This window comes from Gavia stellata, chromosome 10 (genome assembly GCF_030936135.1).
Source record: "Gavia stellata isolate bGavSte3 chromosome 10, bGavSte3.hap2, whole genome shotgun sequence".
NCBI classification, from domain to species: Eukaryota; Metazoa; Chordata; class Aves; order Gaviiformes; family Gaviidae; genus Gavia; species Gavia stellata.
Window position 1 is genome coordinate 20,609,825 of NC_082603.1, and position 25,025 is coordinate 20,634,849.

Consider the following 25,025-nt stretch of genomic DNA (forward strand, 5'->3'; position numbering starts at 1 on the left):
TTTTGAAGCTAGAAAGAATTTTCACCTCTCCTAAAAATTTTCTGTGATTTGTTTGGGGACTGCTGGTTCTGAAATAAGGATGTACCTACCTTCAAAATCTTTACAGTAACAAATATACATCAATATTTCAAAACCACTGCATACTCCATGGGTAAATACATTGTATCAGAATAAAACATTAGTAAGACTTTGTATCGGTGTCCATTATAGAAGAAGATGTAATTAATTTTGACCTACTGAACCTAATTCGATTATACTATACCACTGCAGTGAGTGCTACTTCCAAAGTGAACAATTTAAACTTTATAGATAGTTCTTGTCATCTTTAAGATTTGCCACTGCAATAACTGTCTCAGAAGCCATCTTTTTTCTTAAAGTGAAGATAAAACTTCTTTCATTTTGAAGCCTGCCCCTGAGACAGACAAGCATTTAGACTCAGGTGATGTAACTAAATAATTAATAGAATAAATAGATCAGATTAAACATTTTAGCTGTTCAGAATTTGTGTGGTTAGTTGTAATTTCACAGTGTACTTCTGAACCATACACTTTTTCCTTTTGTGACCAGACTGTCATCCTCTTTGGTGTCTCCTTCACAAACCAGGCATTTCTCCTTTTGTGTTTGCATTGTGGACCACATACCCACTTATCTCTCGGCAGCGTTTATAGAATCATAGAATCATTTAGGTTGAAAAAGACCTTTAAGATCATCAAGTCCAACCATGAACCTAACATTGCTAAGTCCGCCACTAAACTATGTTCCTAAGCGCCTCATTTACATGTCTTTTAAATACCTCCCGGGATGGTGACACAACCACTTCCCTGGGCAGCCTGTTCCAATGCCTGCCAACCCTTTCAGTGAAGAAGGTTTTCCCAATATCCAATCTAAACCTCCCCTGGCTCAACTTGAGGCCATTTCCTCTTTCCTATCACTTGCCACGTGGGAGAAGAGACCAACACCGACCTCGGTATAACCTCCTTTCAGGTACTTGTAGAGAGCGATAAGGTCTCCCCTCAGCCTCCTCTTCTCCAGGCTGAACAACCCCAGTTCCCTCAGCCACTCCTCATAAGACTTGTGCTCCAGACCCCTCACCAGCTTCGTCGCCCTTCTCTGAACATGCTCCAGCACCTCAATGTCCTTCTTGGGGTGAGGGGCCCAAAACTGAACACCGTATTCGAGGTGCGGCCTCACCAGCGCCAAGTACAGGGGCACGATCACCTCCCTACTCCTGCTGGCCACACTGTTTCTGATACAGGTCAGGATGCTGTTGGCCTTCTTGGCCACCTGGGCACACTGCTGGCTCATATTCAGCCGGCTGTCAACCAACACCCCCAGGTCCTTTTCTGCCGGGCAGCTTTCCAGCCACTCGTCCCCAAGCCTGTAGTGTTATTTTAACTTTTTTTGTCCTTCTGGTGCTTGAACTTTGGTACTTGGGTTGTTGTGACCCAAGTGTGGGACCCGTCACTTGGCCTTGTTGAACCTTATACAATTGGCCTTGACCCATTGATCCAGCCTGTGCAGATTCCTCTGAAGAGCCTTCTTACCCTCAAGCAGGTCAACACTCCTGCCCAACTTGGTGTCGTCTGCAAACTTACTGAGGGTGCACTTGATCCCCTCGTCCAGATCATTGATAAATATATTAAACAAGACCGGCCCCAAAACTGAGCCCTGGGGGACTCCGCATGTGACTGGCTGCCAACTGGATTTAACTCCATTCACCACAACCCTTTGGGCTCGGCCATCCAGCCAGTTTTTTACCCAATGAAGAGTGTGCCCGTCCAAGCCATGAGCAGTCAGTTTCTCCAGGAGAATGCTGTGGGAACCGGTGTCAAAGGCTTTACTAATGTGTAGGCAGACTACATCCACAGCCCTTCCCTCATCCACTAAGCGGGTCATCTTGTCATAGAAGGAGATCAGGTTAGTCAAGCAGGACCTGCCTTTCATAAACCCATGCTGACAGGCACTGAGGTCAGACTGACAGGCCTGTAGTTCCACGGATCCTCCTTCCGGCCCTTCTTCGCAAATACCACATTTGCTAAGATCGGTTTGTTGGGATCGGTCCCCAACCTCACTCAGTATTGTACTGGGTGTTGGTGCTAGTGCATTTCCATCCGTGCTGTGGTGCCTGACCTGTCTATTTCATCACCCAAATAATTAATCTGGAGATGAAGCAAAACAAATTGGCACTTTTAACCCATATTTGCAGCCTTTCTCTATTGTGGTGAGCTTTGATTGTGAGAAATCCTTTTGTAATGCTAATTAACTTGCTTCATAGTATTTACTATCTCTAATAATCATTTTTATCCAGAACGCTCATTGTCTGTTTTGCCTGTGAGGCTTTGTCTAAATGATGAAAAAGGATCCTTTTAAAATTATGTGCTGACATCTTGTGAAATACTCCTTAACATGGTTTTCCATCTTTAAAGTCAGCTAATAGAATTGGAAAGACATTAAGATTGTGTCTTCACCACAACATGCTAAAGGTATTTTTTATCACATTAGCTATCTCAGGTTTAAAAAGTAACCTTTTATCATCAAGATGTACTCGGAGAGTTTAATGAGACAGGGCTAATATAGATTTTTCTATTCACATTAACTCTATATCAAATACAAATTACTGAAAGATTAAAAACAGTCTCTTACCATCTGACATTAAAAATGGGCTACTCACTTAAATTAACATTAGTAAGAAACCATACTCTCTTTTTCATTGAGAAACCGCCACCACAGAAAGATCTTGATATGCAGAACCATTATGTTGGGTGATAGAGCTTATGTCATGCTTCTTAAAATAATGTGAACAAAATTACTTACAGAATGGGTAAGAACTACTCATAATTTAGCACTGTATTGTGAATGGAACTCTGTTCATAATTATTTTTGCAACTAAGAATAATGTACTATATATTACCGCTAGAATAAGATTAAAATTGATAAACTGTAACTTACTAAGAAGAAACCATTTATGTGTGATAAAGTATTAGTTTATCTATCCTTTGCGCAAGAAAAGAGCAGTATATTGCCATTTTTTGAGGCTGCTGAGATCCAAATGTACTAAAGATGTGGAAACTAAGTTTAGAATAAGCATTTACAGTTGGGAATTACAGACACATTATTATAGCTGTTATAAACAAAAGTGGATTTGGAAATATTTGCTATCTTATTTTAGCCACATTATTATAAGTCATATAACAAATCATTTTGTTATGATTGAAAATATTTATCACTTACTTAAGTAAAAATATCCTTACGTAAGTATCATAGTTCTTACAAAATACAAAGATTTAGAAATGCTTAAGGATTTTGCATTTCACTTTGAAAAAACATAAAATTAAGCCCACTTAATCCTGCAAATGCAAAAGTAAAGAAAGAAGATCAGAAATACTCCTAACTAGTGTCTAAGATTTAAAGCAAACCCCAAACCCTTCCAGAGATGCTCTTACACAGATACTTTGGGGTTCAAGTTGGTGTTGGTATAAACAGCACTGATATTTTAAACAAAATCCTGGACAATCGAAGACAATCAGAACCCCCTCTGACCAGAGTAGGAGCTTCCTGAATTCTTGGCACAATGACATATAATTGGCAGTTTCTGTTAAATTGTTGCAGTGAAGAAATGAAAGGAATCTTTTTATGACTAATAATTTATTTTTATTATGTTGAATTTAAATTCAAAGTCTGTTATCTAAATTTCAAATTTATATTTTAAATGGTGGGCATCATAAATATAGAATATATATATTTTTTTATTCTGTTTCAAACTTGCATTTGAACTGTTTTTCTTGAATTTCTTGACAACTATAAGTAACGGTGATGCACTAGTGTACGAAGCATATGTGTGTACATTAGTTATGTATTAGATACTATGCCTATACACTTTAATAATGTATTTTATGTCACCTTATTTAGAATTTATTTTTGTCAAGGAAACATCTTTGTAATGTAATTTAATGACACGCCTGAAATTTTTCCTCTACTTCATATTGGTTTTTAGAGTGAGTCTTTGCTGCAACAGAAAACAAAAGAGCAAGAAGTTGCTTTGACAAAAGAGACTCTTCTCATTATCAATGACATGAAAATGAAGTTCCCAGGTAAAACAGATGAAGAATCAGAATTAATTATAGAAGATGTAAGTATCTATAAACAAGAAATAAGAATTACAGGCTAGACACTGTTTAGGCCACTAAAATGAAGGAAAGTAGAAAGCTTAGTTTGTGATTCACGAGCTCCTGTGGCCTTAAAACTTCCATAACTCAGGATAATTCAAAAGATTTCAAAAGCTTGGAGCTTTGCATACTTTCTAACCTTAAAAGAGCAGCACTGAAAACATTCCTACGTCTTTATAAAATATATTAGAAACAATCAGGAAGGTTAGGAAAATTCAGTTTTTCATTGTGAAGAAAGTTCAAACTTTTAAGTAAGCTAAGAAGAATGTTACAATTCACGAACAGTTTATATTTCATCTGATATTGTTAGTACAGATCCTGACATGTTTAACTTGCTCTTGAATAGGCGTACTAGAGAACTCAGAATGGTATGCTGCAAGGCAAACTGGAAGTTTGCTAGTCATAAAGAACACCATTCACACTCTTTCTGGCTCTTCTAGTTTGCCAGCTTACTCTTTCTTACATCCAACCTTGTCCTGAGCCTCATCATTTGGTATCAAAGACTTGTGAAACAATGCCCGATCTACAGGGCTATTAAAAAGCAACACCTAATATTCAGACATATAAGCAGAAAATACATGGCATCGAATTCCCTTGTACATATCTAGTGCAAAGAAACTAACATCAGCTTGGAAAAGAAAAAAAAGGACAATGGAAGTTATTTTCTCACTCTAGTAGACATATGGAGGGATCTAGTAATTTAAATTAACACCTGTATTCTGAGGTAGTAAGCACGGTCCATGGTGTGTTAAAATTAACCTAATTAATTTTCCGGACTGAAATGTCCTTTGCTCTGCGAGCTTTCAAAATGTTGATTATGTCTTTAGTAATCTGTGCAACTACATCACAGTAGAAAGGAATTCTCCTGTAATGATGGTTGATCTGGGTGATTCTGGAAGATAGCATTCATAACTCTCATACTTAGTTTCTCATCTTAGAATCAGAAATAAAATGCTTCATTAAATTTTCTCCTTCAGACATGTGAAAGTGTGTGTGCATTTATGTATGTGTGGGAGTGTGTATGTGGGGGGGAGTGTGTGTGCGCGCGCGCACGCGCCATCAAGTGGTGCTTTCTCATACAACATTAGCATTATTATAAATGCACTTTCTTATTGCAGAATTATTTTAAGCAGTTTCTGATGGGAAACATTGTTTCATCATGGAAGGAAACAAGTAATGGTATATTAGTTGTCAGTGAGGCAGAACTTGTCGTAGGTTTGGAATAGAATAGAAAGATAAAATAACAAAATGAAAATAAAAAATATATGTTCACAGCTCGAGCTGTTTTGGTAGCACTTAGACATCATAAAAGGAGAGTATTGCAGTTCATATATGAACATGTATAGAAAGGATGCTTTCAAGGTATGTCTAATGTCCTTTATGCAGCAAAAAACCTCACTATTTAAATAGATTAACAGTTATGCATTACTAAACTTATTGCTGTGTTCAAGGAGTCTGAGCTGAGTCAGTCAAGTTTCTACCTGCTTTGTAGTGTATGACTGTCTGAATTGGGTGGAAAAGAGGGTAGGATTAAACTGCAAGATTGCACATATGTTTGCAAACATTCCCCCACATAAATTTGCAAATATTTTTCTACTTCTTTTAGAGAAAAGTGCTTCTCACGGAGGTCTTTAGGATGCTCATGCTTTTTAGCATTAGGAATCCTCATGAATGAAATGCCAGATTTCAGTTGTTTTTATATGTATTTTTTTATCTTGTGTTTCACAATGACTACAGATTATGGATAATTGGAAGTATCATAAAACAAAAGTGGCATCCTATTGGTTGGTAAAACTGGATTCTGTAAAGCAACGAAAAGTAAGTGGCATATATTTCATTTTCTGAAGATCATCTGAAGTAGACGCATAGCAGGTTTTCTACTGGTGTTTAGCCATAGTTGAGAGTGACTTGAGATACTAAAATATATATGAATTAATTGCATTGCAGGAAATTATGTTGCTCAATATTTAAACAAGCATAATTATCCTGGAATATAATTTCAAAAACAATTTCTTAAAAAATTAGTCTGCTGAAAGAAAAGCAAACAAATAAATGATTAGTGCTTACATACCTAATTTTTAGCCAACATTCTTAGAAGTGTATTGATTCAGCAGATTTGATTGATAAGGGATAAACCAGTCAGCAGTTTCAGACCAGGCATATTAAAACTCTATTAGCGTTAGTGATATTGTACTTGGTTATTTGAGTCTGACCCATAGTATTACAACAGATCGTGTTGAATAAAAAATAGACCTGCCAAGCAAAGATTATTGACATTGGTATAATCTTCAACTAACTGGTTTAGTCTTGCAAAGGACTAATTATATTTGGTTTTCATTCTGTCTTCACTCATCTGCTATCTAGGAGCTACTGTTGTGCATAGCATCTAAAGAGTTTTTAATCTGTTTATAACCTGACATACGGTAGTGTGTCAGTCATATCTGTATGTCATATGTCAGTCAAAATCATCTTCCCAGTGTAATATTTATTTTCCTTAATGTAGCAGAAATTATATCGATTATTAATACTTTGGTGCCCCTAAAGCAGTATTTTGGGTCTTTCTCTGCCTCAGTCACTGACACATTATGTGGATCAGCATATCAGTTCCAGGCATTTAATCTCTGTGTGTCTCAGTTTCACAATCTATTTTTATAGACCATGAAAGACAGTAACTTAATCAAAATGCTGCATACATGACAAATATTATAATTGGAAAAGGTTGGTAGATTGTTATAGAAGAACAGAAGAATGATTTCAGATCCCTATCTCAAATTACTTTTTCTAAAATTGGTAGTATGATCCTCAGTCTTTCAAACTGTATTTTATTGACTATTGCATTGAATGCTTGTATTTTCATACTGGACAGAGAAAACATGTCCATTTAATTCGATGTCATAAAATACAAATATATTTGACTATTCACTTTAAGTTCAGCTATTAAATGGAATATGTGTCCTCACAGATTTCTAAAACTAAATTAGACATGACAAACTGAAGAAGAACTTGGAAATGTAGGAGGCTATAATTTAATCAGAATTCTTCTCAAACCATGTCAAATGGCAGCACAGATCTATAATGTAGCAGAATTATTTCTTGTGCCATTGACAGGAATCAGCAGAGCAACTTTGTTGTCTGAAATTGTGTCATTTTTTGTTTGATATCTATAGCTGTTCTGCTGAATAGTCCTTTGCTTAAAATGATCTCTTACTTCTTTTTAATTACAGGAAAGAGTGCTGTGATCCCAATATACATGCACATAGGTCTTTTCTATTGTGTGCATATGACAGTTGTAGCCTTTTGCCCAAAACCAGAGAGAGTCTTAGTGGGGGCTTGTAGAAAATGGTGATATGCAGGAAGAGCTGCTAGTGGGGAGGGAGGGATAGATAGATACATAGATAACAGGGCCCCAAATTCACACTGCTGCTGCCATGGAGATCTCATTTGCTCAGCAGAAATCTTTGGGACAATTGGAACTGGTGGGGGATGTGTTGCTAGAATTACTTTCTTTAATCTATGATGCCACAAGTGTGGAAAGAAGGCACCAGATTGGGCCCATTGTTGCAACTGAGATACAGGGCTTTCACACAAGACTGGTTAAGGTGTCTCTTTCAACCCTTCCCCATAGGTCATTCCCCAAAGCTATTGGAAGGAATTTCCAGAGGGAGGGTGATAAATCTGTTCTTTGAGGGACTGAGGCTATTTACATTTTTCAGTTGCCCTTCCTAAGCTCCTTTTGGCCATCTGGCTTAATTTACCTGTGTTTGCTAGTTGGGGTTTTTTGTTTTTTGGTTTTTTTTTTTTTTTTCCTTTCTTTTCAATCTAGTCAGAATTTTCTCCTTTAAGTGTTGTTTCAGAAAGCCTACAATAAAGGGTGGTTCTGTCCTTTATTTGACTGACAGTCATGTAAAACCAAAGGCACATGCACAAAGTCAGGATGATAAAGGTTGATATGCCAGGTCATTATTAGCAAAAACTGCACAATCAGAAATGTGGATTTCTTTGCTTTTCTTCTGAGGACATCTTTTACAACTTAGGAGACTTATAATTCCTGAAGCACTAGTGGGCCCTTCATCTTTGCTTGCACTGGAAATGATTTGCCTTTTTTTTTTTTTAAACTGCTTTTAACCTCAATCCCTTCAAGCAATCAGATACTTATTCTTAGAAGGGTAGTTTATAAAAACAGATTAACTTTGACAATGACATTGCAGCTGAGGACTGCCAAATGTGTAAGCTTTTGTTTATTTCGAAGAAGTATGTTTTATATTCCAATGAGGTGGGTAAAGGAGAAGTGAGCTCAAGGTGGAGAATATTTATGCAAGTAAGGAATCTGTCTCAAAGGTACCTTCTGCAACTTCATGAAATACAAACCAGAAACTCAGTCCCCTTCACTATACCTACTGGGAAGTTCTAAAATACGAGAAGAAAATACCTGGGCAATGTACTAGATTTCACATGCTCATCTCTGACATGTATGTTTTCTTAAGAATTATTCAATATGATGCAGAAAAATTAAACTCTTGCTCATATTCTTAGTGTCTAATATTCTGGCATTACAGCAGAGGTACAGGAAGCATTTAGAAGCAAGTTGAGAGTAAACTGATGAAACTGATACATGCTAAAATGAAATTTAGTCTCCCAAGACTTTTAGGAAAAAGAGACTTTTCTATGGGAGGAGTTGTGACTGCTTTGTATTACCTCACTTTACATAATTTCTTTAAAAGTGTTTTTATGGTTACCAGAGGGTCTGTACATCTTGTTTTGAATACACTGTTTCATAACATCTTGTTCTGTTACACCTAGATAATTGGTTATGTTAAAGTAAATGATGTAAATTAAAGTAAACACAAAGATGAAGACAAACTACGGAAATTAACTTAGTAAATGGGGATGTAGGTTTCCAGCTCTTGTGCAATACCTTGCCTCTTTTCTTAAATAGATGATTGAGGTAATGTTTGCAAATTAAGAACAATTAACTGGGACATTTTCCCCTCTGGTGTATTGGCAATATCAACATAGAAAAAACAGCAAGAAAGCTTTTTTCCAGAGTACCTGGCAGTCTGCAGCTTGCTTTAAGATGCAAGATTCAGTCCTTAGTTTTCTTCAACTCCAGGTGCTAAAGTACAAGCAAATGCTGCACGTTGGCATCATAGCTCTTGTCAAAGCACATATCTTTTGGACTAGTGAGAGAATCTATATGGTGTGGAATTGTCCTGTTTTATACAGGGAGATAAATTACTATTAGTCAGTGTAACACTGCAAAGAAATGTGTGGTTGATCCTGTATGTAATTTAGGAATTTAGTTGGTTCAAATGGATGTATACAATCACAGCTACTTGCCATTTGTGTGGGAAAGCCTTAATCAGGTGAGACACAAGGAAAAGGCTGCTTGAGAAGCATCAAGACAGTAGGCTAATGCTGCTAAGGGAATGTCTGAAAATCTGGACCCATTTCACAAGTGTGGGACAGTCCAAACCCTGGATTTAGCTCCTGCAGTCACTAAACAAGATCACCATCCTTAGGTTACAATTTACTACTCCTTTTATCTCACTCTTTAGCAGGAAGAGACCATAGGTGTGGTTTTAGTGTGTTAGACACCTGCATTCGTAAAGATTCCCAACAGAGAGGACAGCATTGTATTCACATTGAGTGCATATGTGCATACAATTAGCGCAAGACTTATGCATGCAGACGAATCCTAGGTCTTCAAAAAAGAGCTTAAATAACATGTAAATGACATTTTCCATTGAGGTTGTCATTATTGGGTATCTATAGATTTTCTGCCAATTAAGCATTTCTCTTTACTACACAGCTCCATTGTGCTATTGCAAGCATTTTCTTTATTTATGCTTTGTTTCCTTCATCATGTCTAATCAGACTATTTACAAACAACAGTTTGTTATGCAGGACCAAAAAAATCGAAGTTCTACACCATGCTTCCATACTTTACTGTTTTACTAAATCCCCTTCACTTTTTGAGAGTCTGATGTCTAAACGCGTGAATCAGTTTGTCACACACATCTGAAAGTTTCCTGGGCAAGTATCGTACCTTCTAAATCTTAGAATTTGCAACATCTCATACCAAATAAGTGAATACTTATTCCATCGGTTCACCATCCACTTGAGTCTGGCTGTTTTTATGAAAGTTGCTGTTTTGCAAAAGGAACAGTAAGGCTGTCTTCTTTACAGGAAATCATGTTGACTTTTTTGTTAATAGGTTACATGCACCATGGACTTTTTTTTAGGACAGATTTTACACTGTTCAGAGTGCCAGTGTGGGGCCTAAATACTACTTTGGTCACATAAATATTCCCAGTTGTACTGATAATATCTAAACAGACAGAAGTCAAGACACTCTGGAGCCTGTTTCTCTCCAGTGATTATGGAGGGAACCTGGAGGCCTGACATAAGAGGAAGTACAGATGTTTAAAAGCAGGCAAGATGAATCCCACCTTCCACGTCCCAGTTCAGTGGGATGTGCAAAGGCGCATCAAAGAGGATGCTGATGAGTTGGATGTACGACTGCCTATAAGTGTGTGTGTGCACTGAGTAGCTAAGACTTACTGGGTAAAACTCAGTGCTATACTGAACGCAACTTAGTGTTTTGTTCATCCACATCTTTACACACTTGCATTTAAATGTAGTCCGTATATAATAAATCCAGTGCATCTCTATAAACATTGCTATTTTAAATATCTTGCTGGTTATTTTCTTACTTATTGATTTCACTACACTGTTTTCTGCATGAAAGGTAAACTAAAATGGTTTGATCTAGGGTAACACTGAGATTCAACAGACATTAAACCAAAAGCATCTTGTAGCTTTTCAGAACATTTTAGTTCTTTATAAAATAGATGTTATTTTAAAACAGAGGGGGAAAAGAAGAGATAATCTTCAAGTATGTAATATTTAGGTTGTTAATTATGTTGCTTCTAGTCCGTAATTGTGTCCATTTTGTTTCTTCTTAAACTCTGTTTGTCATTTAAACGAGCTAGTATTGAACAGACTGACAAAAGTAGAAATTAACTTTTCTGTAATAAAAATGAAATGTTTTGATTTGTTTTTTCAAAGTGTTATTGTCAGAAAAAGCATATCATAAAAGTTTGCTGATGAATGCACAGAAATGAAACTTAGACATCTGTGCGAATTTATAGCTATGCAGTCATCTGTGTGTGTGTTTGTGTGTGTGTGTGCAGTGAATCAGCGAACAGTTGGTTTTAGGTTTTGCAATATGCCTTTGCTTTGATTTGCTTGGAATACTCTTTCCTAGGTTTTGGATATAGTCAAGACAAGTATTCGTGCAGTTCTACAGCATGTCTGGAAGGCTCCAGACATTGAAAATTTACATCTGTACCGTCTCTTTAACCGTGTATTTAATCGCTTGCTTTGGAGCCATGGTCAAGGTCTATGGAACTGTTTCTGTAATTCAGGGTAAGCCTATTTTTCTTTTCTTAGTCTTCTTCATAACTTGACAATTACAATCAATGCTAGCATACTTAGTTTCTCATTTTCATTCAAGAGAATGCTGTAATACATTGAACTTGTTTTAAAACCATCTAAAGTTATAGTATAATTAGAAATCTAATAATCTAGGCCAACCATTTCAGTAATGGAATCAGACATTTAGTAATGTATTTAAAAATACAATAATCTAAGGAAAAAATAATTTTCAAAATGTCTTGAGCTTTAGGTCAACTCTTTCATTGGATGGTGCACAATTTTGAGGCCAGACCACTGTAAGCATCAAACGTGGACTTACGATCAACAGAAATCATTGTCATATCTATTTGAGCTCAAGACTTACAAGGGAAAAATTCAGTCACAAGTGCAGCTGACATCTCATGCCAAGTGCAATGTCAGTTCTGTGAATTACAAATGATGAGTTCGAATTTCTGTGCTTGGTTACATTCACTGTTTCCCACACTGGTGGGAATTTAAATATATGCAGAATATGTGCACACTGAGGTAAGCAGATGTTTTTGCTTTGGGTAGCAAATACAAGTTTTCTATTGGGGGGGGGGGAAGATCAGGCCATATATTAAAAATTCAGTATCCTACACGTCAAAATCTACATTCCTGAAATCAAAGGCATTCATGTAAGGATAGGTTTTGAGGATCAGATCATAGGTATAAAATAATCTTCCCCTCCTCTGCCCCCACCCGCCAAATTTCTTCATAAAATAAGAATACAAGTGTGTAAATATGAAATATATTGCATTCAAAAAGACATTTTCTCTGTAAGTATACACAATGTATAAAGAATGGGAGGGGTTTTGATTAGCTTGCATAAGGTGATCTAAGAGATTTATCGAAAAGGAACTTCAACAAACACATAGTATACTGATGGATATTGTATGTACAAAGGAATCAGGTCAATATGTTCTTCACATACAGTAATTTCTCATATGTAGAGAATGCATGTAATGCACTTGTTAATTGTTTCCCAACAAAATGGATAACAAGAAGAGGAGGGATCTGGGAATATCCAAAAGGTCATCAGTTTTTTTGGCTTTTTTACCGTTATCTTCTCATTGATGAAGGCTTGTTGTTGTTGTGCAAGCTGCTAGGAGTCTTCACAGTTTTTTCACTGAGACAGGCCATGGGAACATGCAGATGTCAGCCTTAATATTTACTAGATGTAGGTACTGGGAATGTGGCACACTCCAAAAGTTAAAGTAGGGTGAGAGTTTTCTGTGTTTCCAATCTGAAACATTTTTTTTGGTACAGTCCTCAGCAGCTGCAGGGTCCCTTCTTCATGCCAGCAGAGGTGTGTGAAGTCTTGAGTCCAAGCTCAATTTTTGTTGTCATAAAATGTTATAATTACCTTCCCTTTTAATAATGGTGCTGTTATTTTGAATTTTACTTTTAGCATGCAAATCTTCTAATATGCATGAAAATTTTCATTTTGGATTTTTTTTTTTTTTTCTGCAAAGAATGGGTTTTGTTCAAAACTTTTGAACAACTCTGCTGCTCACTTGGCTCGGGAGAAGAGTCTTTGAGCCAGCAGAAGGGTTCAATGAAGAGTAGGATTTCTCATCTATCAATAATTTCATTCATGCAGAACAAGACTTGGCTGACTCCAAAGTGGAGCTAAATTCTTTGACAAAGATCCAATTTCTTGTAAGAGGAGTTGCTATGTAAAAGATTCTAAAAATACTGTAAAAGTAAGATACAAATATCCAGTATGTGTAGAGATCACTCTGCATGTAATATACTTTATAGAGAATTCACAGAGGAAAACAGAAAGGCTGTTTGTACCTTCCCAGTATGTTGTTTATTCAGTTACAAGCATCCTTCTTGTCATGTAATACACAACAACTAATGACAGCACCACTATAGCAGAGAGGCCAACTTCTCATCACTTTTCCTTAGGGTTCATTGTGCCATTTTAAAGAACAGGTTGGAATAAACATAGGGCATGTGTAGAATTTGGGGAAACATGTTGGGAAGGGGTATTAATGTGCTAATTCAGAAACAACATGAGTATATAAAAATATATTGAGCATAGTACTTTGACTATTCTTAAGATATGTCTTGGGAGAAGAACAGAGTTAATAGCTTTAAGGTTTCTTCGTGCTGGTTAGATCTCTGCTAGGCATACGCTATTTTAGCAAAAAAGAATGGCAAAGAAAGAAAGAAAACCTCAGTGAAATAACCATGATGTAGATGGTTTCATAAAGCTACATTTGTTTTATTGTATAATAAACAATTAATAAGAGAAAACTGGTAGAACCAGTTGACTTCAGATGGTTATAAGAAGACTAACACATAATTGTCAATATTGCACAATCAAGCATAATACTCTTTTCTGGATCTGGTGAGGACTCCATGATTTCTTACTAATGTATGGAAACTAAACTTATAGCCTAACAAATTAAGCTTCCTTGGGTAACAGTGCTCTGATCCCTGTTGACTGCAGTATAATGGAGTATGAACTGAATCTGTGTAGCACATGGAGGAGGTCACACAGGTACATTTATATAAATGCTTATTAAAATTCACATATATATTTCCAAATCTCAATCTTTGTTGATAGGGTAACTGTATACCACTATGTTCATAATCGGCCATAGTTTAGCAGGCCACATACTTTCTTCACTGATAAAAATCCCTCATAACTGTAGGAAAGTGATCACAGACCTCAAAGCCCAGAACTTCAGGAATTTATCAGGAGAGTTTCTTCCACAAGATTTTGGAGATTTATGGATTGAATTAGAATTTAATTATGTGTAGCACTGTGAATCTTTTGAACGAATGTAATACTTAGAACTTAATCTTGCTTTCTACCAACCATCACATGACTTCATGAGGAAATAATGAAGACAATAGATTAATTTCCATGTAAAAAATACATGTGGAAAGTTCCCAGACAGGACACAATATTGAGAAAAATATATTAAAGAAAATAGTAGCTCTTCAAGGAGTAGGATTATTCTGTTTATGAAATGAAACAGTTTTGATGCCTTATAAATGATATTTCTTAAACAGGTCATTATATGGATAATAATTAACGAGAAATGCTTGCATCACTTGAAATTTATGTGTGCAGTGGAAATTCTGTAGGACTGAACCGTTTCAGCTGGAGCATATTATCTAGACTGAGGAGCCAGACTGAAAAATCAGTTAGCTATACATACAGCTTATCTTCTAGTCGTTAATGTTCGTAATTCCATCCTAATACAGCGTAATTTTAAAAATCCCACTAGGCAGAAGTAAGCTTGCTGATTCTTTGATGTTGATTTAAGGACAAACTTCCTACACCAGGGATGTGAAGTCTACTGCTGATCTCGGTAGACAAGGCTAAATCATCTTGGCTGTTATGTTGAAGCCAGATGCAGCAAATTTTCCTCACTCTATGAAGTGCTTCTTTCATAAATGAGCAAAAAACCTCAAGCTTACCAACCATCTGTGCTACTGGATAATGTTTTGACCAAAAAAGCAGTCTTCACAGGGACCATGTTGCCTTTAAAACAGATGTAATGATCCGTAATCTGGTCAGAATTTTGCACAAACAGAAGTGTTGAGGTGTATGCAAAGAACTAGTGTCATCTTCTCTAGTGAAACATACCTGGTTTACATCAGTATGGTAGGGTTTGGGTTTTTTTTGAAAGAGAAATGGCTTTTTAAGAAAACAAAAGCAGGATGGTCTGCATTTCAAAAAGGAATGCTGCTATAGGCAAACTTTGCAAGTTGCACTTAATTGGAGAAGACCAACCCCATATGACCAGATGCAATAATAAGTAGTATTTGAATCACTAAACTGAGAAACTCTCCTCATATGATTATTTGGATAAGGAAGCAGAGCACATACTAATCTCCTGTAAATTAATTTCATATTTGTTTCTTAGTATGATGTACTTAAATTAGAAGAAGAGTATTATTATACTGTGTAGACATTTAGAAATAATTTATTAGTTTTATTAATTCCTTTAATATCGCATAACATTTGCATTCAGGTGGTAGCTTGTTAAAAATAATGTGGTTTTTGTTATTCCTGTTGTAAGACACACGTATAATTATGTGACAGTAAATCTTTATGTGCTAAACCTAAGTAATGGCCCTATAAATGCTTTAGGGAACAAATCAAGTGAAAAATGTCTATGGATGTTTCACATATGAAGATTAACTTCTTAATTTATGTTTTGGACTCAGCATCTGCCAGCATTTGTGTTAAATAGTATGGACCTGTCCTGTAAACAGGCAAGGTCATGCTTTTTCTCTTGTTCCTCTGTTGTTAAATCTGATACAAAGCAGTAAAGCTCTCAGAGTGCAATTTGTGACAGAAAACATGAAGTTGTGTCTTTTTCCATAACAGGAGCTCTTGGGAAACCATATTCAGTAAAAGCACAGAGGTGGTGACTCCTGAGCAACTCCAGTGTTGCCAACGAATAGTACAGCTTTGTAAACACTGCCTGCTAGTGGTTTACAAATATTCATCAGATTCAAGAGGATCCCCAGCTGGGATTAGCCCCAACTGGGATGATACAAGGTATACATTTCAATATTCTCTTCCTAAATTATAAGTATAAAGGATAATACTGGAGCAGGTTTCAGTCTATGTTGCTACCACTACACTTCTCTTTAAGCCTAGTTCACTATGTATTTAAAAAAACAAACAGGCAAAACTCCTAACATTTCTCTTGATCCTGAGTTTCTATTGTTCTAATCTCTCTAGCCCACTCATGAAGTCTACTAAAAGAAGTCTAGATATACACATTCTGGGTGAAACTACACTTATTAAAGTCTTGGTTGCCTACTGCCAAAGTAGCTGCAGCAAAGGCTTTCCAGAAAGTGAACTTAAAATTTCCTTTCTTCCCCTTCTCAGATCTCTCAAAGTCTCTGATTCCAGATTTGCATTTCCAGAGGTATCCTAACATGTATTATACTTCTGGCTTCACATTCGCAGTGGGATGCTATAGGGGCGCAGCTCCAGCCAAGGGTCAGGTAAGTGCCATCTGATTTACTGTATTGCACAGTTTTGCAAAGTTGATTTCCAAAACCTACAGATTGAAGGTTTTATTGTTTCATTTTACAGAGCAAAAATATATTTTCAAACCTTGCAAAACAGCATCATATAGTAAAAAAATTATTTGGCACTTACCCGATTCTCCATTGGCTAGTTTAGTTCTCCAACTGGATACAATAAGGGTTATAATATTGCATGTGTAGGGATTACTGAAAATGCTCCAACTGTGGGAGTCAACGATCTGCAATTTAACAGATGTAGGTAGAGAATTAAATATAAGTTTCAAATTACTTAGGTTCCAAATTATATCCCTAATGGCAATTTGAATTATTAAGTATATAAACTTAGAAATGCTTTGTTTATATAAAACATCTTACAGACACTATTTCAAAGAAGGGCTTTATGAGTTAAATATTATGTGAAAAGCAAACCTCTGATATATTATCTGTTAAACTTATTTTATGACTTAATTGCTTACTTGCTATATCTTAGACTAGTTATTTGATACACTGAACCCATTTGTTATTGTCATACGGATCTTAAGGCACTCTAACATAATTTAAAATCAACCAGAAACTGAATTTGTTTGGTCACAGCAAAGTTAGAAGTATGTTAGCCACAAAACAAATCATATTCAATATTAATATCTACTGAGCTATAGCAGAAGTATGGTAAAGTCATCTGGATTAGCTAAGACTAGAAAATCTTCAACCTTGAAGTTTTTATTGCTTTTACTGTTAACACTGCAGAAAATTTTTCATCATGACCAATGACAAACTATTCAAACTGATAGGATTACTCTAATGTACTGTGGCTGACAGGCTTGCATTTGGAAAGCAGTGAAAGGGATGGTCCAATGGAACTTTCTCATCTCCACTTTCTGTGTTTCTTTGGACACTGAATGGAAGTTTATTCATGAATTTCACAGGCTAGGGGAATCTAAGCCCTTTATATCCTAAATACCAGTATGTCGTCAGCAATGGAGTGTCATAACAACTCTGATTGATTAAAGTTACAATTTTTATATTAATCTCCACAGATGTTACATTTGTACTGTGGATACAGCAATATGCTAGTTAACCATGATATTCTTTGTGAAATTAAAGATACTTATGGAAATAAATGCTCTTGCCCATTATGCCCCACAATTGTAAGGTAATGAACTATTTTTCTAGAAATGGGAGAACCACAATACTATTTCACTTTTTATCTAGGTTTCTGTTTTTAAATGAGATAAGAATCTGCACTACTAATGATAATTTTCTTGACTCTCTGTAAAATTGTGTGAAGTGCAAGAAGAGATCAGAGTGTAATTTAATAAATGTACAAGAAGTCAATTTTTTCAAGACTTTATAAAACCTAATTTTAAGAACTTTGTTTTTTCTGAGCACAAACCAATTTTTTGTTTTGTTTGTGTTTATGAAACAAATGTTTGTGAAACTAAAGCTTTCAAAGATTACAAATAGATGTCTCTTTAGCTGGGAAAATTTGTTTGTACAGGGAGAGAGAAGAAGATAATGAAAGCAGCCACAGAGGTCTTTTTCCACCTTTCAAATTTGTTCTCAAGCCCATCTCCTAACTGTAAATCCACTATAAGTCATGAAGAGAATGAATGGGAGTATTAATGTAAATGTGTATTAATATAATTTTTCCCCTCACAAAATTAAAAGTGTAAAGAAAACAATAGGAGAGCTCAAAAACTGTACCAAAGTATCTTTAAAATAATAGCTAAAACCAAACTCTGTGAAAAGTAAGACTTTTCATATTTTGATAAATTCACCTGTGTTACAAAATTAAAAAACCCCACCATCTGCTGCTAGATCCTTACAGCTTGTTAAATAATCTTATCTATTACATGGCATATTCTCTGGGAAGCATTAGAGGTTTTTATTGTATTGTCAAGCAAAGGTAGGACTCAGTCTGGTGACATAGTGAACTGTCAAGCTTACCACCAACGCGTACCAAATCAGACTTTTTTTGGTAAATTGTTTAAAAAAATATATTGGTGATAATATTTTTATAACAACAGCTTTTCTCAAAGCTTAAACAAACCAAATGCGTTCACTTTCTTATACAGATTGTCTGCCATTGACAGTGTGGTGCTGTTTCTATCCATGTGATTAGTAGGATCAATCTTTTAACTTATTCATCATTAATCAGTATGACTCACTAGAATGATGCAACAATTTTTAAGCAATAATTTATACAATGTGTTGTGTTAATCCATCCTAACATTGACATAATTCATTATGAAATTCTGATTTGGTGTGGATGTTATTTTTGCACACTTACTGTGCTCATCTAATGACTTCTGCAATTAACTATTAGGAAATGATAACATGAAAAGATTTAAGAATGAATATTAGGCATATGATAAATTATTGTTTGTACTATTGCATAAAATACAGGCTATATAGTTGCCTGAATTTAAAGGGTAAATAGTCACTGATGTGACTTATTAGGTTGTAGCATCATTGTTTCTTGCTTTACTAGAGTAGTGATGAAAGCACGTCTATTTTTAGAGAATTAGAGCTGGAAACCAAAGCTGAACATTTTTTTGTTCCCTAATCAACATTTTTACAAATTAACTTTTTATAAGCTGGTTAACATCAATTGCAGTTTTTACCCAGTTTAAACTGATTGAATAATACTATAATAACAGAGAACAATGGGTGAAGTATCAATATTTGGTAGTAGTGTTACACAGGATGCCATTGTTTTATTTATCTGCTTGCTTTAAACATAAAGGATTGGAAAGATATTTGATCCTCATACAACATCTTGAAATTTTGGTAAGAGTTTCTCTGAGTTTAGATCTGTTTCCTGAGTTAGCTAGTGCCTAATGCCCTCTATGTTTTGTAAATAGTATTTATTGTACATAATTACTTGCATACAACAATTTTAAGGTATGGTGCATGAACAACTAATTCTTTTGCTCTTGAATGTCACTTTGCGTGTAAACTCTGCTATACTTTTCATATCCTTTCTAGGTATTTATTGCCAGGACCTTCACTGTTCATCATGAAATCATCCTTGTCCAACCTAAGCTGCAGTTCGTCTGGAATGCCTCGCCCTAACATTTTGTTCACACACAGATACAGTCACTTGTGAAGCAGAAGGGAAGTTGCTGTTCTTTGTAAATAATGGCACTCCATTTTTTTTCAAATTAAAGTTTGTGATGGAGCTAAATATAAGCACTGTTATATATTTACTACCATATTACGGTAACATGTAGCTGAAAACCTACTGTAAAAGCATAGCTTTTCTGGAAACATAATAAACCTTGTTAAGTTGTTTACACACACATGTGAATGTGTAGATCTTGCTAGGTTTATAAGTAATTCCTTCCTACTAGAAATGTTATTTTTGCTGCAGAATATATAAAATGGAATTGATCTTGAAGATTCTGTTACAGTGTTACATTATTTTTAAGTACAATGCTTTGACTTGAATATTATTTATTGCAAAGTATACTATTTATTGTCTCAAATGTAATTGATCCTTTAACAAGGAAGATGATTAAAAAACTGTAGTAGAACAGTAAAACTGCAACAGTCATCAAAAATAATCTGATCATTTCTTGGACATGTTTAAAATAATCCCCAAAACTCTGTAAGCCAAACCTAAAGCAGACATCTTTTTATTTCTCATCTGAAATTACAAGATCTATTTAAGGCTGCTATTTTTCTTAAAGGACATGGTATAGTGTCTTTTAGCCAAAGTGAAGGCATCTAGTACACAAACAGTAAAAATACCGCCTTAGGCATTCAGTTTCTAATTGGATTCTTGCAATAAAATGGAAGCCAATGTTTGTTACCAGATTTTCATTCACATTACCGATGCCCTGTGCCTTTAGGTTTCCTTTGGGAGCAAGCAATCATCTCCAACTTGCACAAGCATGCATAGTGCATAGTTTTTGTGTTTTGCTCCACAAGTGGTAAAGCAGACATTTTTAGGAAATACTGCAGCTGTAATGTATTATTTCAACCTTAAACTAATTGGTTTGTTGTAGTTTTTAGTATACAATCCAGTACCTACTGTAGAATGTATCCTTGCAATGGACAGTATTTTCTAGATTGCTGACACCTTTAAATGTTGCAAATCTAATTCATTAGAAATCTCTCATTCAGATTCAGCTTCCTGGACCTGGCTGAAGGGCACAAAAAGAAAATGAGCCAGAGGAGGAACCTGCTATTAACAGGACTTGTAACCTGAAAATGTCATTCAGGTTTTGCTACGTACACCCATTCATCCCACTCAGCATTATGCCATATGAGCCTTATTCATTATAGAAATAATTATTAAAAAAATCAGTTAATCTAGATTTAAAACTTAATTAAGTTTTTTAACTGAGTGAAGAACCGAGTAGTTATTATTTACCAAAGATTTATTTACTTATCAATCATGTAACCCTGAAATGTGTTTGTAAATTATCAGTATATTTCAGGTATACTTAAAAAAATACTTTGGGGGCTAATTATCCTCAGGAGCAAGTATATTAGAGGTTTTTGATATCCAGAGATTTAAGACAAATTTAAGAGACCTAAGAGATTTGAGACTGAAGTTGTCTGGAAGTGATTTTTTTTAAATTTTAGTCATAGCTTATATAAAACTGGGAATTTGGGTGAGATTTTTGATGCCTGTGCTGTAGTGCCTCAGCTCTAGAACTGCAGGATATATGATAATGAGACTATTTGTAAACAGTTAAAAACACCTCTTGACATTAGCCAGATATAAGCAGTCTTCTGGGCTGGAAAAGTCTTTATAATTTTTGTGGTAATACTAGTTTAGTAATATAGTACGTTCACATCAATTGTATATCTCTTTTGGTCCGTAGAGCGACTACTGATAAAGCATACTATGGCTATCTGTAATACCTAATAAAAGCTGTAAATTCCTTCTTCTTGGCAGAGGCTTCCATTTTATTCTGCTTTTGGCCATAAGGATAAAACCAGCTTCCAGCTTAGCTTGCCAGACGCAAACAGAGCCTTAGGATAGTAGGTTCACATGCCTTTTTTTTTTTCCTTTTTTCTTCTTTTAAACTACATTATGATCTCTGTTCTCGGAAGCCAGTGCTGGGAGAGGTCCATCTGTATAGAATACTCTGCCAGCAGAACGAGGGCTTACTAACCATACCTATGTGGTATGGACAGATCTAGAAAAACAATACATTTAGCATGTATAAAAGTGGATCAGATGGTTGGTTTATGTCTGATGTCACTTAATATATGCGTATTTCTGATAACCTTTCCTAAAGTGGTATTGTGTTCCTAATAATGTGTGAATCAATACTTTCAACAGATGTCATGCTACGCTTTCATGCCAGCTCCTCAGAACACGTGCGTATGGTCTAGGGGTGAGTTATGGGCTGCACCTACAGTCTGACTCCAGATAGTGCCGTAGGTGGAAGCATTTACTCCTTTCTTTCTGCCAAACAGCAGCCTTTCCCTCGTGATCAGGTAAGTAAGTGGTCCTAGGCAACGAGCCTTTAAATAGTGACTATTCTGGCCTGGGCTCTTGCAAGCACCACTGCGGCTGAACCTTCAGCGGGACGGCCAGCCAGATGTGCTGACCCCTGCTCCTGGCCCCCCGTCAAACCTTTACTCAGGAAACGACTAACTAATCAAACATGGAGGTGAGACCAATCTCCTAAATGCCTTTTGTGGTACAACAGGATCTCAAATGTATTTCCAAGTTGCATGAGAGCTGTAATTAGAAGGAAAAGAACGTAGGTAATATTTTACCATAGGCTGATCTTTACCCATTTGAGACATGAATAAGGTAATGCGTTTTGTAACGGTGCACGATAATCTTAGTCACTTAAACGGAATCCCTCTAATACAGAAAGAAGATGCTCAGCAGCTTTAAGGCAGGAGCCGAGTATTTTCAGGCCAGCCACAGCTGTGGGCGCCTCCTGGGGCGCCCCTGGAAAGGGGGCGGGAGCACGAGCGCACCTGAGGCGGCGGGTCCCGCCCGGCCCCGCCGGCGGCCGCGGAGGTGTGAGGCAGCTCTCCCCGCCGCGCCTGCGAGGAAAGCTGGAGCGTGCTGCCGTGCCCTCCCTAAGGTTTATTAATAACTGGCTCTCCAGAAACCCGCTGGCGTTCAGTCAAAAAATATGGCCCGTTACTGGAGATTTTTATTTTCCGTTACGCTGTTATTATAGTTACTTCGTTCAGAGCAGGCTGGAAGCGCAGCCTGGCCGCTTTGCCGCCCGGTGGCGGGAGCGGGGCTCGGCAGCCGAGCTCGGGCGATCCCCGCCACCCCCGGGCGGCTGCGGGGAGGCGGCTGCGAGGGAGGCCCGCGAGGAGCAGCAGCAGGTAAGGGGCAGCTGAGGAGGGGCGGCAAGGCTCCGGGGTGGTTCGGCACTGCTTGGCTGGTGTGGCGGCAGCTTCTTACCGCAGCTCCTTGGGTAGCGCGAAAATGCAGGGCTGCAGGTAACCATAATCGCCATAAAAGATGCCTGTCACCCCTGTTTGCTGTCTTGGAATAAACTGGCGTTGATAATGGTGCAGTTATGGCAAGCTCCTGTGTTGAGCAGGTGTTTAGGCGCCTGCTCTGGAGTGACCATCGGCATGTGGGTGCTGGTTCACTGCTTTGTGCCCCGGTTCTCACACTGCGCTAGCGCGTGGGCAGGATGAGCGTAGGGATGGGCTCAGAAGTGCTGATGGTGAAACCTTACAAAGACTTCATGCTTTATTTGTGGTGTGAAACAGCTCTTATCCTGTGAGAGTGTGGCCTGATGGCATCTGCTCCTCTAGTCTTCACTGGAGGGAAAATACCTGCTGAAGTCTGCAGGAGTTGTGCTCATTGGGGCTGTGAAACGGGTGTCCAGGGCTGACCAGAAAGGGTGCCGCTTTCCACAGCGGAATGCTGCAGGTCCAAATCTGTACCTTGCTTCTGTAAATCTGTACCTTGCTGTGATCTCAATGTGGCCAGACCTGTTCTGTGCCTGAGGACGTGGAGTTTTCTGCTAGAAGAAAGTGCTTCTCTGGGTCTTGGTAACAAGCGTGGAAGTCCAAATGCGATGTCCGAAGAGCAAGGAAAATACTTTTTCAAAAGCATTGCTTTGCTGAAGTAATGTTAAAGTGATAAATGTTACTTAAAATAACGCGTAAGGATACCCGCTTCGTAGACCTCAGCCTTGAGTTAATGTCCTGTCTAGAAAGGAATGGCTTCTCCTCGTTATGGGAAAATTAGTCTCTAATTGTTGGTTGTCTGTACAGGAAAGTAAACAAATTCGTCAGCTTTTAAAACTGCATCTGAATGGTTCCTTAGCTGGGCTAGGAGTTCTAGAACAAATTCGCTTTTAAATGTAAAACCATAAGTTTACAGTTTTTGACTTTCCCTGTATATTAAAGTGAAAAGGCTGAATTGCATTGACAGTTTTAACATCTAGTTTAGGTGTTAGCAAATATGAATATTTGCAAGTTAGCTTTGCATGCAGTGTTAAAACAGTTAACTCGAAGCTGTTGCATTTATTCCCATTTTCAGAAGAAAACAATTTGCTGTTAAATGGTATACTTTTTGGAAAAATCTTTCACTCCAGCATTTGCTAAAAACATTTGCAGTTTTTTCTGTATGTGGTAAAATTCCCATGCATTAGATTTTATTCTGCATCTGTGTTCTTTGTTCTCTGCCAGCCACCTCTGTGCAGTTCCCTATGTTGTTGAAATCTCTTGTTAATGTAGAAGAGTCTTTGTTGGCGTGTAAATACCTGTAGCACTTTAGGACTCTCAAGGAAATCAGAGGTAATTTTACCATTTATGTATATGGAACAGGAGAAGATTTTGCTTGTGGGGGAGTGAGACACATACATTTTTTTTTTGTGGGTTTTTTTAAAATATATCCTTGTTTCTTCTTTTAAAACAAAAGGCGACGTTTACTTTGTGAGGAGAACTCTTAATACTGAACTTGGAACTGCCCTCCTTTCACCAGAGATGATATTACTGTAAAATAATATGGTTAAAAACTCTAGTGTGTGGCCCCTAAGTGCCCTCTGAACAGGCCTGCCTGCTCTTAGTGCCACAGAGCCAAGTGTAGCCTGTACCTGGCTGACATGGATGCCCAGAATCTACTCAGTATGCCATGCTGGCTCAGGTGGCTGCACAGCTGTTGGTCACCCTCTGCACCTGCCTGTTAGGAGTTATCAGCCACATCGTGAAGGGTGGAAGAGCATAGGGAAGTGACCCATACCTGCCTTTCCTGCTGTGCCCTGATCAAACCATTGCTCACGGCTGCTGTCGCACAGTTTTGCTGAGCGTTGACACGCAGTGTGCTGGTGTAGTGGGGTTTGGCAGCATAGGCAGTTCGCTCGCTGCAAAGCACTGGCTTTGAAGGCTGAGGGTGGCAGTCGTGAAGTAGAGTGGAGCCCAAAAAGGCTATGAGAAGTCAAGACA

At 37.2% G+C, this 25,025-nt stretch overlaps 1 protein-coding gene across 5 annotated transcripts in view; it reads left to right on the forward strand.

Annotated features, from left to right (window-relative positions):
• The window catches only part of TTLL7 (tubulin tyrosine ligase like 7), a 78,492-nt gene extending 56,962 nt beyond the window's left edge, over nt 1-21,530 (forward strand). The window contains exons 17-22 of one of the 5 annotated variants that reach the window (XM_059821736.1): nt 3,995-4,129; nt 5,904-5,984; nt 11,434-11,594; nt 15,979-16,152; nt 16,527-16,607; nt 19,620-21,530. In XM_059821736.1, coding sequence (XP_059677719.1) covers nt 3,995-4,129; nt 5,904-5,984; nt 11,434-11,594; nt 15,979-16,152; nt 16,527-16,607; nt 19,620-19,740 — 753 coding nt within the window. In that variant the 3' untranslated portion in view covers nt 19,741-21,530. Of the gene's footprint in view, nt 1-3,994; nt 4,130-5,903; nt 5,985-11,433; nt 11,595-15,978; nt 16,153-16,488; nt 16,608-19,619 lie in introns of those variants that run through there. The other 4 variants (XM_059821740.1, XM_059821737.1, XM_059821738.1 and 1 more) reach the window with 4 other exon arrangements.
• The last annotated feature ends 3,495 nt before the right edge of the window (nt 21,531-25,025 follow it).